General features: G+C 52.4%; 1 protein-coding gene across 1 annotated transcript in view; it reads right to left on the reverse strand.

Moving 5' to 3' along the window:
* Positions 1–8,320: 8,320 nt before the first annotated feature.
* The window catches only part of Gmeb2 (glucocorticoid modulatory element binding protein 2), a 16,840-nt gene continuing 7,872 nt past the window's right edge, over positions 8,321–17,288 (reverse strand). Inside the window, exons 4-8 of the mRNA XM_013030335.1 lie at positions 14,714–14,871; positions 11,093–11,164; positions 10,712–10,849; positions 10,389–10,511; positions 8,321–9,222 (exon numbers count right to left, since the gene is read on the reverse strand). Of these exons, the coding sequence (XP_012885789.1) occupies positions 8,570–9,222; positions 10,389–10,511; positions 10,712–10,849; positions 11,093–11,164; positions 14,714–14,871 (1,144 nt within the window). The 3' untranslated portion in view covers positions 8,321–8,569. The remainder of the gene's footprint in view (positions 9,223–10,388; positions 10,512–10,711; positions 10,850–11,092; positions 11,165–14,713; positions 14,872–17,288) is intronic.

The following is a 17,288-nucleotide window of genomic DNA, read 5'->3' on the forward strand; positions in this document are numbered from 1 at the left end:
TTTTTGCTTATGTGGTGCTGAGGAATCGAACCCAGGGCCTCATGCATGCAAGGCAAGTGCTCTACCACTGAGCCACCTTCCCAGCCCTGTAAAATTCTTATCTCCAATTCACTACCCCCAAACCAGAAGTGGAGCTGTAGCTCAAAGTGATAGAGCATTAGCCTTAAGCACAGAAGCTCAGTGACTGTGCCCAAGCCCTGAGTTCAAGCTCCAGAACCAACAAAAAACAAGAACTGGGGGCAAGTATACGTGCTAGCTCTAAAGTTCATTCGGAAAAGCATTGCATAACCAAGAATGGGCAGGAAAAGAAAACAGTAAAAAGACTGTCGTAAGGTGAATCCAGCCATGAGATGAGAAACAGAAGCCACATTTTGAGAGGTCGAATTGGGAGTCTTTATTAGAAAGCTGGAATCTGCAGGCTGACTCCTACCACAAAGGCCTGCAGCCCTGTGAATACGTTTAGCACTGTTAGAAAACTGAGCCATAGGGGGGGCGGGAAAAAAAGAAAAAAGAAAACTGAGCCATAGCCGGGCACTGGTGGCTCACACCTGTCATCCTAGCTACTCAGGAGGCTGAGATCTGAGAATCCCGGTTCAAAGCCAGCCTGGGCAGAGTCCGTGAGACTCTTATTTCCAATAAATCACTAGAAAACTGGACGTGGCACTGTGGCTCAAGCAGTAGCACGCTTGCCTTGAGCTGAAGAGCTGAGGGACAGTGCCCAGGCCCAGAGTTCAAGCCCACAATCAACAAAAAAAGAAAAAGAAAAAGAAAGAAAGAAGAACTAGGATTAAGAAAGGGTTATCCTTAGTGTGAAGAAAATGCAAGATAGAACCACATGATTATGTTCTCCACTGCTTAATCAGCAAGGCCACACACTCTCAGTTGGAGCTTTAGGCTCAAAAGGGCCCCAGCAGAACAACAATTAGCATACCCCGTCATTCCAGGGACAGGCCCAGAGACGGTGGTGTCTGGCTCTGCTCATGGCGGCCTCTCTTCTCATGGCACAGACTGGACGCACCTTACTCAGCACAGGTCACCTGACCAGCAGCCTTCCACACAGGGAAGGCTTGAATGCCGTGGAAAAGAGAACAGCTCCACCTTTCTGCAACTGTTTCCCAAGGCACTTGGCTGAGGAACTGAGGTGTGTGTAACCATGGGTACAGAAAGGAACCAAAAAGCCTGTAAAGTACAGGAACCTATTACCGAAATCAGAAGTAAACTGGTTGTGGCAGGTGGGAAACTTGTTGTTCTCTCTTGGCTTTGGCAGCAGTGTTGTTTTATCATTATTATTTGTGCTGATCTTGGGGTCTGAACTCAGGGCCTGGGCACTGTCCCTAAGCTTTTTTGCTCAACGTTAGTGAAGGATTGACGCCCACCCTGTTTTCCCGGGTGCATACAGACATCAAGCAAACCTCCAAAGACAGGTGCGGACTGTCTGACACAGGCAGGGTAATCTACCTAAGCCTGCTGTAAACAACCCATTGGAGGCCTAACAGAAAAGCCCTCACCCCCCATTCACCTCTGCCTCCTCGCTCAGACCTCATCAATACCCACTCCTGTCCCACTTCTTTAAACAGTCTCCAAGCCCACGGGAAGACTGTGCCCTTTACTGCTATATCTCAATAAACTTCATCACCTGTGAAAGATCGAGTCCTGTTTGTCTTCTTCCTTTCTCCTCCATTTTCCTAATAGCTAGTGCTCTACCACGTTGAGCTACAGGTCCACTTCTGGCTTTTGATAGTTAATTGGAGATAGCAGTCTCACCGACTTTCCTGCCCAGGTTGGCTTAGAACCGTGATCCTCAGATCTCTGCCTCCTGAGTAGCTAGGATGACAGGCATGAGCCACCAGTACCCAGTCACCTTTGGTTTTTGTTTTTGTACCAAGTGTGGATCTCCTTAATGGAAATGATCAACAAAACGTATCGGCTCAGGTACCAATTGTGTAGATACTGCACATGGGCCTAGAATGTTGCCATGGACAGACAGATCTCTGGCCTCTCTCAACTGTGCTAAAGCCAGAACCACCATTCCTGCCCACTGGCCTCCCAGACCAGACCAGGCCAGATCTGCCTGCATTTAATCTTAGAACCCATGCTTCTCCTATTCCCCAGACACTCATATCCCTCAGCCTCTTCAATATGCATTCCACAAAATCCTGGCCCCAAGTCTTACCCTCCCAGTGTCCTGGCTGAAAGCAGACATGCCCAACACGTCCTTGCATCCGAGTGTCCATCCAACACCCCGCAACAAATACAGCATGCAAAGCCAAAGCTGATGCTAAGAGGAAGAAAAAGTATGAACTCAGTAGAGTTAACACAGTTTTAATGCCAATATCAATAATATCAATACTTAATAATCAAGGCTCCATGCCCATATCAGGGTCAAATCCCGGCTTTCACATTATAGATCCCTGTTCTTAGAAAACATACACCATAATGTTAGGGTAAGGTCACAGCCTCTTATTCTCCAAGGGTTCAGGAATATGTATATGTACATGTGTGTAATAAATATACATATTCAAAAACATACATGTACATGCATATACATACATGTATGTACATGTGTACACATACAGATTTATAAATACTATAGCAACAGATGGAAAAAATCCAAATCAATAAAAAGGTACAGTTCTTTGCAGTACGTTTCCAACTCTTCATAAAGACAAACTATCTTCCTACGTTTCATTTCCCGTGAACCAAGCCTCCTCCCATGTGTGTAGCCCAGTGGTTAAAGGCAGCCCGCCCATCGCACCCTCTGCCACTCACTCGGCAGCTCTGCTGCCAGTCATGGTCCCAAGGTCAGGCCCAGCTGCGGCCCTGCAGTCCTGGTCTCTCAGCTGGTGTGACTCATCCAAGCAGCACTTTGACACCTACCTTGTCCGCCCCGGGCCCTCCCTCCCAGACAGGAAGCCAAACCTTGGATGGAAGCGTGCACTCATGTGGGGGAGAGTGTGCTGGTTACACATTTCTTCCCAGTGGTAGAAATCCGGACAGCTGCCGAGGTCACTCCAGCATAGGCCCACAGAGGGTGTTCCCAACAGATAGACCCACTGAAGGGAAGACCCAAAATCAGCTCAAGAGAAATCATCTGCGGCCATAGAGCTGCTAAGAGAAACCCAGAGTGCCCCACAGCCTGGTAGGCTATGAAGGCTTTGAAAGACATGAAAAGTATTAAGAAAAATTTTGATAAATTAGGTTTCAGAATTTTTTTTGTTTTGGTCAGTTGTGGGGCTTGAACTCTGGGCCTGGGTGCTGTCCCTCAGCTCTTCAGCTCAAGGTGAGCGCTCTACCACTTGAGCTACAGCGCCACTTCCAGTTTTCTGTTGGTTTATTGGAGATAAGAGTCTCATGGAAGCCAGGCGCAGGTGGCTCACGCCTGTCATCCTAGCTACTCAGGAGGCTGAGATCTGAGGATCGAGGTTCAAAGCCAGCCCGGGCAGGAAAGACCGTGAGACTCCTATCTCCAATAAACCACCAGAAAACCGGAAGTGGCGCTGTGGCTCAAGTGGTAGAGCGCTCGCCTTGAGCTGAAGAGCTGAGGGACAGCGCCCAGGCCCAGAGTTCAAGCCCCACGACCGACAAAAAAAAAAAAAAAGAGTCTCATGGACTTTCCTGCAGAGGCTGGCTTTGAACCACAATCCTCAGATCTCAGCCTCCTAAGTAGCTAGGATTACAGGCGTGAGCCACTGGTGCCTAGCTAGAAATATTTTTTGTAATTGCTCTTCAAAAGATACCAGCCAATGAGCAGGTACTTGGGGCTCATTCCTGTAATCCTAGCTATTCAGGAAGCTGAGATCTGAAAATCATGGTTCAAAGCCTGCCCAGGCAAAAACATCCATGAGTCTCTGATCTCCAATCGGTATTGGTAAGAAAACAAAAACAAAAAGACAGATTGGGGATTTAACACAATGGTAGAGTGTTTGCTCCAGCACTGCCAAGAAAAAGAAAAGAAAAACCACAATCAGAAGAAAACTGAATAAGAAAATGAAACATTAAAAATGGGTAAAAGACACAGATATTTCCCAATAGGAGATGTGCACAATGTTAAACATATATGAAGTTACTCCAGATCAGTCATACATTGTTATGGACTTATACATTTCATTACAATTGGTAACAAAGACAGGCATGGTGGTATACACCTGTAATCTTAGCACTAGAGAGGCTGAGTTCAAGGCCAGTCTAGGCTTGACACTAGCTGGAGAGCCTGTGTCTCAATAACACAGAATGAAACAAGCAACAATGAGATACCATTGTACACCTATTACAATAGCTACATTTCAGAGTACTGAGGGTACCAAAGGCTGGTGTGGATGTGGAACAACAGGAACTCCCCATTTGTTGCTGGTGGGGATGCAAATCAGAACAGCTGCTCTGCACCACTTTACAATTCAATAATCTCTTACAAAGACAGCAGCCTCACCATATAAACCAGCAATGATACCAGCATTTACTCAAAAGAAAAAGTGACAATAACAAAGCACACTAATGTGTTTTCTACTTCCTTTGAGTAAATAAAGGGGGATGAATTTGACTGAAGTGCATTATGAGTATATATGGGAATATTACAACGGAACTCCTTTGCATAATTAACATATGCTAAGAAAAAAGCAGAAAGAAAACACACAAACACTACAACACAGTGGCTGATAATGGCTTTATTCACAGTAGCCAAAGCTAGACAGACAAACAGGTCTACCCAGACAGCAGACTATTTCTGAGCACCACCTGGTACACTGCACTCTGCAGTACAAGGAGTCCGAGCAGGCAGGCTGCCCCTCACTTCTTCACTGTCCACCCAGGACAGCCAGTGCTGGAGCCTGCCCTAAGGGACATCTACTAAATACCTAGAGGCAAGAGGTGGTTCTTCTAAGCTCACAGATTCATAATCTACAGCCCGCGTGGACCCCCAAATGTCAGGAAGATGGTGTCTCAAGGTCTAACTATCAGTGAGGTGCAGCCCGCGTGGACCCCCAAATGTCAGGAAGATGGTATCTCAAGGTCTAACTATCAGTGAGGTACAGCCCGCGTGGACCCCCAAATGTCAGGAAGACGGTATCTAAGGTCTAACTATCAGTGAGGTGCAGCCCGCGTGGACCCCCAAATGTCAGGAAGACGGTGTCTCAAGGTCTAACTATCAGTGAGGTGCAGCCCGCGTGGACCCCCAAATGTCAGGAAGACGGTGTCTCAAGGTCTATCAGTGAGGTACAGCCCGCGTGGACCCCCAAATGTCAGGAAGACGGTATCTCAAGGTCTAACTATCAGTGAGGTACAGCCCGCGTGGACCCCCAAATGTCAGGAAGACGGTGTCTCAAGGTCTGACTATCAGTGAGGTACAGCCCTCTTAGGGACAGCAGAAGTGACCCAGGCACTATTGGCACTTGAGTGACCAGGAGAGACCATCACATAGGCAAACTGGCAATGCAGAGTGTGAGGCAGAGGCCAGGGCAGGGAGGTCCTCCTGGCCAGAGAGATGGAAGGGCTTTGACCAGGTGAGCTTCCAGGAAGATGGCCTGAGCACCTGGATGCTTGTGGGCACCCCTCCCTGCAAAGACAGGTTTAGGAGAGAAAAGCAGGAATTCTGTTTTGGACCCATGAAATCTGAGGTGCCTCAGATCTTCTGCGGGTCGGGGAGGCAGCAGACATGAAGCTGCCCAAGTGTGAACTTGACAGGAAAGGTCCAGGACACATCCACAAGCTCCACGTAAGCAGTGTGTGTGTGTGGAAGGAAGGGCGGCAATCAGGACAGGTCCAGGACACATCCACAAGCTCCACGTAAGCAGTGTGTGTGTGTGGAAGGAAGGGCGGCAATCAGGACAGGTCTTCAGAGCTGAAGACACACCTACTTCAAGGCTGCCTCCACCCTGACTTTCAAAGTACACAGAGAGTGTCAAACTCAAGAGTGGAATCCTGAGACCCATGGGGCCCCGGACAAGGTCAGCAGAAAGGGTACAGAACCGGTCTGACAGGAATGGCCTCTCCTTGGGATCCCAGCTTTGGATCAAGGCTCTTCTTCAGTACTCAGAACATCCCTCAGTCACAGTGAACCCTGGACTCCGACCTCACAGTCTGTGGGAGTCTGATGCAGCAGCAGAGTGAAGGTGCTCAGGGCCCAGGTAAGGCTCAGGAAACCTGGCTGCATACTGGCACCTGGTATTACACCAGCTGCTGCAGCTTAGGAGGCTCGGGTCACGGGCCATAGACCACAACTGGAGGCATGAAGAGGACTCAGCATGCAGGCCCACCCGGGACAAGCTGGCAATACCCACTGGGGGCATCGTTCAAAGTTCAAATCGTTGCCTTCCACACAGCTTCTCATTGCAAACAGACACATACATTAGGAAAAAAAAAGTTTTTATTTCAAATTAAAGTACCAAGCAGACGCTCGCAAAAACAACACACAAAGTGGAACTCAAACACTGCTTTTCCCAGTGCCCCTTGACAGGCCCAAGGAGAAGCCTGTACCCTCTGCAAAACCCACACACCAGGCAGCCAAGAACACCCATGTCTGAGCGTGACAGGAGGGCTCTTTCCTCTAGAGGCCTGGCGGGGGGGGGGTGGGGAGGGCAGTGGCCCTGAGGCGCCCGCAGGGTCTGCAGGAGGCAGGCACCAGCAAGTGGTGAGGCGCTGAGCACACCTCCTCCCGCAGGGCTGGGCTTCCTCTCCTCCCTGCCAGGAGGCTGGAGAGATGTCTGTGGGTGGCTACAGGAGGGTGGAGGAACGGGGAATCAACCCGAAGCTGGCTGGGGCTCTTTTTTAATATGGCTCTGAAATTAACTTCAACTTCCAGTACCTCCATGGACTAAGGGGTGAGGGCTGAAAAGGTCCCAATCTTGTTCTTACAAAGGGAAACTGACCCACAACTCAAAAGACAGAGAGAGCACCTTGGACATGGGCCAAGGAAAGGCCCTGCAAGCCCCTGGCTCCCAGGGCCGGAGGTGTTTTACTGATGACACTATCTACTCGAATCTGAGCTGGTGGGGTGGGGACCGGAGAGCCTGCTAGGCAGCACCAACCCTGCAGACTCTTGATGGCCATGGGGTCACAGTGCCACATAAAACAGGGCTTGCAACTCAAAAAAAAAAAAATGAGTATGTACACAAACAGGTAAACATCAGCCAAAACCAACTGATCATGACCACAGTGAACAAGGATGTAACAGAAGGAAAACGAGATTGAACCTCAGTAGCTTGACACGGTGTGGGGAGGCGGTAGGGGCCCAGGTCACAGCAAAGGTGTGGAGGGGAGGCCTGGGCAGTCACAGGGATGGAGAGATGGACAAAAGGGTGGCCAGTTCCCTTCAAAGCAGTGGACGGAATGGCAGGCCCTCTCCTGCTGCAAGGCCCCAGAAAGGAAGAGCTCCCGTCAACAGAGCCAGCAGCAATTCTGCAGACAGCTCCTGAGGCTCAGTCTAAGGTGCCCTACAGTAGCCAGGGCTCCATTCTTTCTGAACACCTGCCTCCAGGGGCTATGGCCTGGAGCACAGCCCCCCTCACCTCCCACATACCCCCCCTTCAGCATCCCGGGTCCCACCTCTCCTACCTTGTCCTGAACAGGGTCTGGGCAGCCTCCCTGTAGGCCCTGGTGCTGTCTCTGGGGATGGGGAACACTGTCAGCTGGGGGGTCTCGGTTCCACCTCCAGGGAAACTCAGGGAGATGAGGGCTATTATGGAGGCTCCAACAGAAGGCTGTACACCAGAGCCTTCTGAGCCACCCCAAGTCTGAAGGCACACCCACAGAAACCCTCCACAAAGCTTGGTCTTGGGAAGGGATCTGTCCAGGACCCCGGCACTGAGCAGCGCATACACAGCCCCGGCCCCTCCCAGGGCCAACTCAGGAGCCTAGGCACTCAGCATTATTTTGGTTGAAAATGCTATAAATTTGATTCTTCCTAGAAGCCTACTAAGGAATTCACTTAGAAACACCTGCAACCCATGTGCAAAGGCGCCCAGACCACACCTGAGCACCTGTAGGGAGAGGAGAGGGGCCCCACCTGGGGTCTGCACCCCAGCCCTGGGGGCGTGTCCCACACCAGCAGGAGAGCGGGCACTGGCTACACTAAACCTACAGAAAACTGTGGGAAGAAACCAAATCCATAGGATCCATGGGTTACCACACTTGGGTTCAGTCCCCAAGACATGTGTCAGTAATGTGCCCAGAAGGCCTGCTCGGGGCGCACCAGGGCTCAGCTGGGCCTTGGCGCCACCAGTGACTCAGGCCGCCGCCACAGGTCTGCCGCGTCATGGGGCGCACCCAGGCCTCCTCTTGGTCCTTGCCCCCCACCTCCTGTTCAAGGCCCAATGTGTAAACAGGATAATAAGCAACAGATGGAAAAGTATATTTCCCAAGAAAAAAGGGGAGTAAGTTTTGAACTTGAAGACTGATTTTCCAGGTTGCTGGCATCATTCTGTCCCTTTTTTCTTCTTCTCTTGATTCATCTGGCAATTCCTCTCTTTGGTTCAGCCCCTGAGACCTGCCTGTGCTGAGCCAGCCCCGCAGCCTCTGCCCGCAGTGGTCTGAGGAGAGCCAGCCGGTCCACACCCTAGGGGCTCACCCTCCCCGCCAGCTACTTCTGCTCATGGTCCCCTGCCACAGCAGCCACCTCGATGGTGGCCGTGTGCTCCTCAGGCCCCGGGGCGGCCGCCGTGGGCACGGTCACGATCGTGCTGCCTGCCGGCGCTGCCTGGGCCACACTCTGCAGGGTGGGGCCCAGGCCAGGCAGGGTGAGTAGCTGCAGCGGGCTGACCACCTTCAGCACCGTGCTCCCGTCCTGCATGGCTGCTGTGCTCAGCACCGTGAGGCTGGACGTGTCTGGGTGGATCTCTACCGTGCTGGGGAAGGTGGAGCCTGAGGAGGCCAGGACTGTGTAGCCCCCAAGCAGTGGGGAGGCCGGTGAAGTGGCTGGGGGAGCCTGCGGGGAGCCTTTGCCCAGGACCGTGGAGGGCAGCGTGGAGGGCAGCGTGGAGACCACCTTGCCTAGCGGCACACTGGTCAGCTGAGACATGGGCATGCCTGGGGCAAGGGCGATCTGTGCAGACTGTGTAAGCACCTGTGAAGCCATGGCAGCTGGTCCCGATGTGGCCCGCGCAAGACGGGGCCGCTTCATAGGGGATGGCAGGGAGACCGGCGTCAGCGTCATGAGCACATTGCTGAGGTGCTGGGACTTGTGCTTCAGCTCTTTGGCACGGCGGCGGTGTTCATCACACTGCTGCTCCAGGGCTGTGGGGACACACAGGGCCGTGGGGCACGAGGAGAGGGTGGACGGCATCCGCACAGGGCCGTGGGGCACGGGGAGAGGGTGGACGGCATCCGCACAGGGCCGTGGGGCACGGGGAGAGGGTGGACAGCATCCGCACAGGGCCGTGGGGCATGGGGAGAGGGTGGACAGCATCCGCACAGGGCCGTGGGGACACACAGGGCCGTGGGGCACGGGGAGAGGGTGGACGGCATCCGCACAGGGCGTGGGGCCGTGGGGCACGGGGAGAGGGTGGACGGCATCCGCACAGGGCCGTGGGGCACGGGGAGAGGGTGGACGGCATCCGCACAGGACCGTGGGGCACGGGGAGAGGGTGGACGGCATCCGCACAGGGCCGTGGGTACACACAGGGCCATGGGGCACGGGGAGAGGGTGGACGGCATCTGCACAGGGCCGTGGGGCACGGGGAGAGGGTGGACGGCATCCGCACAGGGCCGTGGGGCACGGGGAGAGGGTGGACAGCATCCGCACAGGGCCGTGGGGCACGGGGAGAGGGTGGACGGCATCCGCACAGGGCCGTGGGGACACACAACACATCAGCAAGTAGATCACAAACTAACAGCAACCCAGATGACCACAGGACCCCACGCCATAGGAAGGTTGCTGCAGTGGGCCTCTTGATGGCTCTTGGGCTGACTCAGGCCCACAGTTCCCATGTGGAAGTGCTGTGGGCCAGACTTCCCTTGATGCCAGTGTGTCCCAGGCTGTGTCACATGGAAAGCTACTCTTCAGGCCAAAGCAGCCAAGTAAGGTGGCTGTTCCTACATATATGCAGTACCTGCACATGAGTAGCAACTTCAGGAACAACTTGGAACAAATGCACAGACAGCACAGAGTCAATCAGCTCTCCCTGCAACCGTGGTCTTTTCATCTCTCTGCTTTCTCTCTTAAGTATGAACAACTTGGTTCACACAGAGAGGCTAGTGAATGCCGAGGTGGGCCCTGACCAGCATTGGTGCAGTCTGCATAGCCACTGAAATTTTACTTTTTTCTGCGTGACACCTGTGACCTTTCCATCACCCAGGCCACAGGGAAAAGCCCACCGCCGTGGCTGTGTCTTAGGAAAGTGGGGGACACAGGACTAGAGGTGTGAGGCCTCCCCGGACTCCCGGCATGCCACAGGACATACCTGCCAAGTCCCGGGCATACTGCTCCCGTGAGCGATCCATCTGGCACTTGTGGCTGGCCAGCACCTTCTTCACCAGGTCCAGCATGCCAAAGTTCTGCACGATGTTGTTGAGAAGGACAGCATCTTAAAGGAGCGGTGTGAACACAGCAAAAACCTGAGAGCCTGGAACCCAGAGCTGGGCTGGCCCCCCTGCAATCTAGCCAGCGGTCAGCTCCGAAGAGACCTAGCATGATGCACACCAAATGCCAGCTCTCCTCCGTGCATCTCAGCTGCACAGCAGGACCTGGAGGCAGCTGGCAATAGGAACCCTCAGACCTCCTCACCTCGGAGCTGCAGCGGGGGGTCCTGCACCCGCTGCTGCAGGCCTTTCATGGTCTCTTCCAGCTCCTGCTGGAATTCCTGTATAACCTCGTCCAGCAAGCCAGCGTCCTTCAGCCCCCGCCAGAAGGCAAATGTGTCATCTGTGAGAGAGGGAAGAGGCCAGGAGCACAAGGCATGTTGATGCACGAGGTGCCCACAGCAGGAAAGAGAAGCCACAAGAGTCTGTAAATCCAGCGGACCATGGCCGAGCTCTGCCTCAGGCACCTCGCAGAGACTGGAGCACCTAGGATGCCCTGAGGCTGGAACCCTGTGTGGGATACCGTAGAGGCAAGCGGTTCCCCCATGAGCCCACCATGCTCCCGAGGAGCCCCCAGACCCCATACCTCCAATGGCTGTGGTCCAGTCACCGGGGTCCTCACAAGTCTCGATGGTGATTGTGGCAGGGGAGCCATTCACTGAGGAAGAGCAGAGCACAGACGGTGTACATTCCTGGCGTTCCCACGGCCTCCCAGGCCCATCTCCTCAAGGCTACACCTAAACCCCTCTGCCGCCCATTTTCACAGAACTGACAAACATAACCAGACTAGGGTGTCCACAGGACTTCCTATCTCACAGGGAGTTTATTTTTAATCATAGATCTCTTCCCAGTTCTGGCAACTGGGAATGTTTTACTGTACCGTCTGCAACTTGACACTACAAGCCTCCGTGCTGACCACCAGCAGGCTCTCAGCCTGGAGGACCAGGTTGCCATGTGTCTCATTGATGACACCATAATGCTAGAGCCTGTCACATTTCTACATTTCTAGTTTAATGAATCATCCATTCTGACTTATCCCTGACTTCATTTCCAGTGCTTACAAACCCAACTGTCCATACAATTTGCACTTAGCAGTTCTGAGTTTCTGACAGAGGCTTCATGTGCCAACCTGGCTCAGAAAACAGGCAGGTGTCGGGGGTGGGGAGGGGGAGGGTGGGATGGGAAGGGGAAACAGAGGAGGAGGCTGCAATGCTTGACAAGAAATGTACTCATTATCTTGCCCATGTAATGGTAACCCCTCTGTACAGTATTTTCACAATAAAAAAAAAGAAAAAAAAAGAAAATAGGCAGATGTGTGTTGATTTATTTATTAAGCCAGTCCTGGAGCTTGAACTCAGGGCCTGGGCACTGTCTTTGAGCTTCTTTGTGCTCAAGACAGCACTCTACCACTTGAGCCACAGCACCACTTCTGGCTTTTTCTGCTTATGTGGTGCTGAGGAATCGAACCCAGAGCCTCATGCATGCCAGGCAAGCGCTCTACCACTGAGCCACCTTCCCAGGCTCCAGCTTTCCAACCCTATACTGGCCTTTTCCACTTGAATCAAAGATGCACTGTTGGCTGGGCACTGGCAGCTTGCCCCTGCAATCCTAGCTACTCAGGATGCTGAGATCTAAGGATCCTGGTTCAAAACCAGCCAGGGCAGGAAAGTATATTAGACTCTTATCTTCCAGAAAACTGGAAATAGAGCTGTGGCTCAAAGTGATAGAGTGCTAGCCTTGAACAAAAAGAGCTCAGAGACAGCACCCAGGCCCTGAGTTTAAACTCCAGGATCAACAACAACAAAAAGATATCATGCTTGTGAATATCATATCCAGAATCAACTTGGACATACATGCATGTGTTTCATAGATTGAGCCTGTCTGAAACTTACTAGCCATATAAAAACCAAATTAGAGGATCTGAGAGGTTCCAAGTTAGAGACTAAACCATCAGAAGAGCTAAATCTTTTTATTTTTTTTAAGTCAGTCATAAGCCTTGAACTCAAGGACTAGGCACTGTCCCTGAGTGCTTTTGGCTCAGGCCACAGCTCCATTTCCAGTTTTTTCATGGTTAATTGGAAGTAAGTCTCACGGACTGCCCGGGCTGGCTTTGAACCGTGATCCTCAGATCTTAGCCTCCTGAGTAGCTAGGATTACAAGTGTGAGCCATCAGAGCTCAGAAGAGCTAATTCCTTTTTTTTTTTTTTTTGTCGGTCGTGGGGCCTGAACTCTGGACCCAGGCACTGTCCCTGAGCTCTTCAGCTCAAGGCTAGCACTCTACCACTTGAGCCATGGCGCCACCTCCAGCCTTTTCTGCTTATGTGCTGAGGAATCAAATCCAGGGCCTCATGCATGCAAGGCAAGTGCTCTACCACTGAGCCACCTTCCCAGCCCCAAGAAGAGCTAATTCTTAATCCTGGCTGCCTTTCCTAGTGCTTCAGTCTTAGAGGCTCAGATGCCACTCCTCAGGAGCTGGTATCTGTGGTACAATTTGTACCAGCCAGTCATACATAGCCAGCCTTTTTTGTCAAGATACCACTATTTATTGATCATTATGTAGTAATTCTATCCAAATTGTGTATGTGCCCCACAAAACAATCCCATTAGGTTGACATTCTGGCTGACCACTAAGGCTTGAAGAAATAAGTGAACAGATGTTCCTCCAGTAAAGATGAGGTTACAAGCCGGGCGCTGGTGGCTCACACCTGTCATCCTAGCTACTCAGGAGGCTGAGACCTGAGCATTGCAGTTCAAAGCCAGCCTGGGCAGGAAAGTCTGTGAGACTCTTATCTCCAATAAACCACTAGAAAACCAGAAGTGGCACTATGGCTCAAGCAGTAGAGCACTTGCCTTGAGCTGAAGAGCGCAAGGACAGCGCCCAGGACCACAGTTCAAGCCCCACGACCGACAAAAAAACAAGATGAGGTTACATATTGATAAGCACATCACCAGTTTGAAAGGTGTGATGTTCCGAGTGTACTTAATACCTCTTAGTTAGCCAGCACACTAAATGTGCTCAGAGCCACTCACCGGCCTCAGCTGGGCTAGGGCCAGCTTTAATAAGCAGGTGAGAAGGCCCTGGGCTCAACCCCTGCGGTGGCCACTAGGCTCCTAACCACCTCCGCGCCGCCCTGCCTCATGTGTACAGCGTGTCCCAGGAGGGTCTCTGCCCTCAACCCCCCAGTGCCTAGCCTCGGGCTTTGGTGCAGAAAGAAGGTAAGTGACAGACCGCGGGTTACTGTAGCTAACCACAGACTGAGGAAAGGATAACAGAGACCATTCCTCTGAGGGAAGACAGCCACACGACAACCAGCTAGCCTGCCAGGACAGATGCAGGGAAGAACACATGGGCAGAACAGAAGGACCTCAGGCCACCCTTCCCAACAGTGAAATGTCAAAGCACCTAACTGGCCTCAGTGGGCAACAAGCATGCTCATCTCGGCCCAATGCTGAGGAGTGACTGCTAGGGACAGCAGTGCTATAGAACACGTTTTCCAACCAAGCAATGGGACTATGACTCAGGACTAACTTCACTTTGCTCAGTTTAAACAGAATTTCTCATTCAGAATCTAGAAAGAGTTCCAGGGAATATTCAATCCATCTACAGTTCTGAACAAGGGAGATCGAGTTCCCTAAATCATCAACCAAAACCCAAGTGGCAGAGGAGACTTGCAGCCAAACACTCACAAGAGGCCTGATAAGGCCTGAGGCTCTGCAAACAGCCTGTGGGGGGGGGACGCCATACCTCAGGACAGGCCTGAGGCTCTGCAAACAGCCTGTGGGGGGGGGACGCCATACCTCAGGACAGGCCTGAGGCTCTGCAAACAGCCTGTGGGGGGGGGGACGCCATACCTCAGGACAGGCCTGAGGCTCTGCAAACGGGCTGTGGGGGGGGACGCCATACCTCAGGACAGGCCTGAGGCTCTGCAAACGGCCTGTGGAGAGGAGCCGCCATACCTCAGGACAGGCCTTGGACAGGAGGAGCCTCCGGCACAGGCAGCGCCTTTACTGCCCTCAGTACCCTCTCTGCATACGGATTACAAGTTAATAATGAAGTGTCTGAAAAGAGTACATTCACCTCTGTCAATAAGCCCAACAATTCCCCAGACAGGAGAAGGAAGAGCCCCCAAGATGGGGACAGCTAAGATGCACACACAGCAGCCAGAGGGCGATAGGTCAGGACAGCTGTGCTGAGCCCCGCACCTACCATCCGCCGCTGCTGGTGTGAGTGGGATGTACTCGGCGGACGTGGGGCTGCTCAGGGACACGCGGGCCCCAGAGAGGTCGATCTTGGTGCTGCGGCAGGTATTGGAGCACACTTTGTCGTGCTGGTAGAAGTCCAACTCTCCAGAGTCCATGATCTTCCTGTAGAGATGACACAGCAGCCCAGATGAGACCCAAACGGAGACACCCTGCTGCCCACTGGGATGTGGTGACTGCTCAGCAGAGCACCGGCCAGGGCCGTGCTCTCGTGAGGTGGGGTATGGGCTGTACCCACCCCTGTGCAAACAAGCTTTAATGGGAACATGCTGTCCATCGGGCAGCTACCCCAGGCCACTGGGGTAAGGCACTCTGCCCATGGGAAGGGGAGAGTACTGGCTGGCAGGAAGCTGGAGGTGCCTGGTCTACATCATCACCAGGCCACTGGAGTAGCAGACCCTCGAATAACAAAGGTGGTGAGTGCCCCAGCTCTGTGGCAGACAAGTGGGCATGAATTGCCTTCAGGGAAAACCTCCTTTGGAAGATGTAGGTAGGAAAGGAGACCCACAAACCCTGGGAGAGGGCTATTCTCCTCCTATAGCAGGAAGGCAAACACAGGTCCTCTTCTACCAAGACCTGTCCTCCCAGACCTGCCTGCTTCTGCTGCAGTCTTGGATCTAAGCTCAGTGGGCCACAGCCTGTAAACACAGAGTCAAAAGTTCTAGCTCCACTCACCCTGCAGCACAGCGACATCCTTAGAAATATGTGTAGCTCACAACATAACCTCCCACAGCCCATGGCCTCCACAACTATGCCATCAGACATTCTAGAAACCAGAAGGTAGCTTGGTGGTATGGGGCTGAGAGCTATGGGAAAGGACCCAGTGCCAGTTACCATGAGGCCCAAGTCTGACTCTGACACAAAGTAGTCCACCTGCTTAGGAAGCAAGGTAGACACAGCCACTGACACCTTCCCAAGCGCACAGGCCTGGCGTGGCTCTTGGTTCACAAAGAATGCAAGTCAACTATCTGTATCTCACATGGGTTTTAATAAGAAGTGATAGAAGGGACTCAAGTGGTAAAGCACCAGCTGTAAGCAAAAAAGCCACATGAGTCCTAGGGCCTGGAGTAGAAGCCCAGTACCAGGAGAAAAAGAAGGAGGAATAAAAAGGACAAAAATAAAGGATGATGTAAAAGGCCAACCTAAGAGATTAAACCTAAATGTCTATCTGATGGAAAAAACGAAAAAACAAATGATACCATTAATTTATTTTGGTAGTGACATAGCCCCAGGAGTGCCTGTGGTAAAGCATTGTTGAGCCAGGCGCTGGTGGCTCACACCTGTAATCCTAGCTACTCAGGAGGCTGAGATCTGAGGATCGCAGTTCAAAGCCAGCCCAGGCACTAAAGTCCATGAGACTCTTATCTTCAATTAACCACTCAGAAAACCAGAAGTGGCGCAGTGGCTCAAGTGGTAGAGTGCTAGCCTTGAGCTGAAGAGCTGAGGGACAGCGTTCAGGCCCAGAGTTCAAGACCTATGACCGACAACAATAACAACAAAAAAATAATTGTTGAAAATTAAAATGAGATTTAACAGGGCTGGGAAGGTGGCTTGGTGGTAGAGTGCTTGCCTTGCATGCATGAGGCCCTGGGTTTGATTCCTCAGCACCACATGGCTCAAGTGGTAGAGTATTAGCCTTGAGCTGAAGAGCGCAAGGACAGCGCCCAGGACCACAGTTCAAGCCCCACGACCGACAAAAAAACAAGATGAGGTTACATATTGATAAGCACATCACCAGTTTGAAAGGTGTGATGTTCCGAGTGTACTTAATACCTCTTAGTTAGCCAGCACACTAAATGTGCTCAGAGCCACTCACCGGCCTCAGCTGGGCTAGGGCCAGCTTTAATAAGCAGGTGAGAAGGCCCTGGGCTCAACCCCTGCGGTGGCCACTAGGCTCCTAACCACCTCCGCGCCGCCCTGCCTCATGTGTACAGCGTGTCCCAGGAGGGTCTCTGCCCTCAACCCCCCAGTGCCTAGCCTCGGGCTTTGGTGCAGAAAGAAGGTAAGTGACAGACCGCGGGTTACTGTAGCTAACCACAGACTGAGGAAAGGATAACAGAGACCATTCCTCTGAGGGAAGACAGCCACACGACAACCAGCTAGCCTGCCAGGACAGATGCAGGGAAGAACACATGGGCAGAACAGAAGGACCTCAGGCCACCCTTCCCAACAGTGAAATGTCAAAGCACCTAACTGGCCTCAGTGGGCAACAAGCATGCTCATCTCGGCCCAATGCTGAGGAGTGACTGCTAGGGACAGCAGTGCTATAGAACACGTTTTCCAACCAAGCAATGGGACTATGACTCAGGACTAACTTCACTTTGCTCAGTTTAAACAGAATTTCTCATTCAGAATCTAGAAAGAGTTCCAGGGAATATTCAATCCATCTACAGTTCTGAACAAGGGAGATCGAGTTCCCTAAATCATCAACCAAAACCCAAGTGGCAGAGGAGACTTGCAGCCAAACACTCACAAGAGGCCTGATAAGGCCTGAGGCTCTGCAAACAGCCTGTGGGGGGGGG

This window comes from Dipodomys ordii, unplaced genomic scaffold (assembly GCF_000151885.1).
Source record: "Dipodomys ordii isolate 6190 unplaced genomic scaffold, Dord_2.0 Scaffold129, whole genome shotgun sequence".
Lineage (NCBI taxonomy): Eukaryota > Metazoa > Chordata > Mammalia > Rodentia > Heteromyidae > Dipodomys > Dipodomys ordii.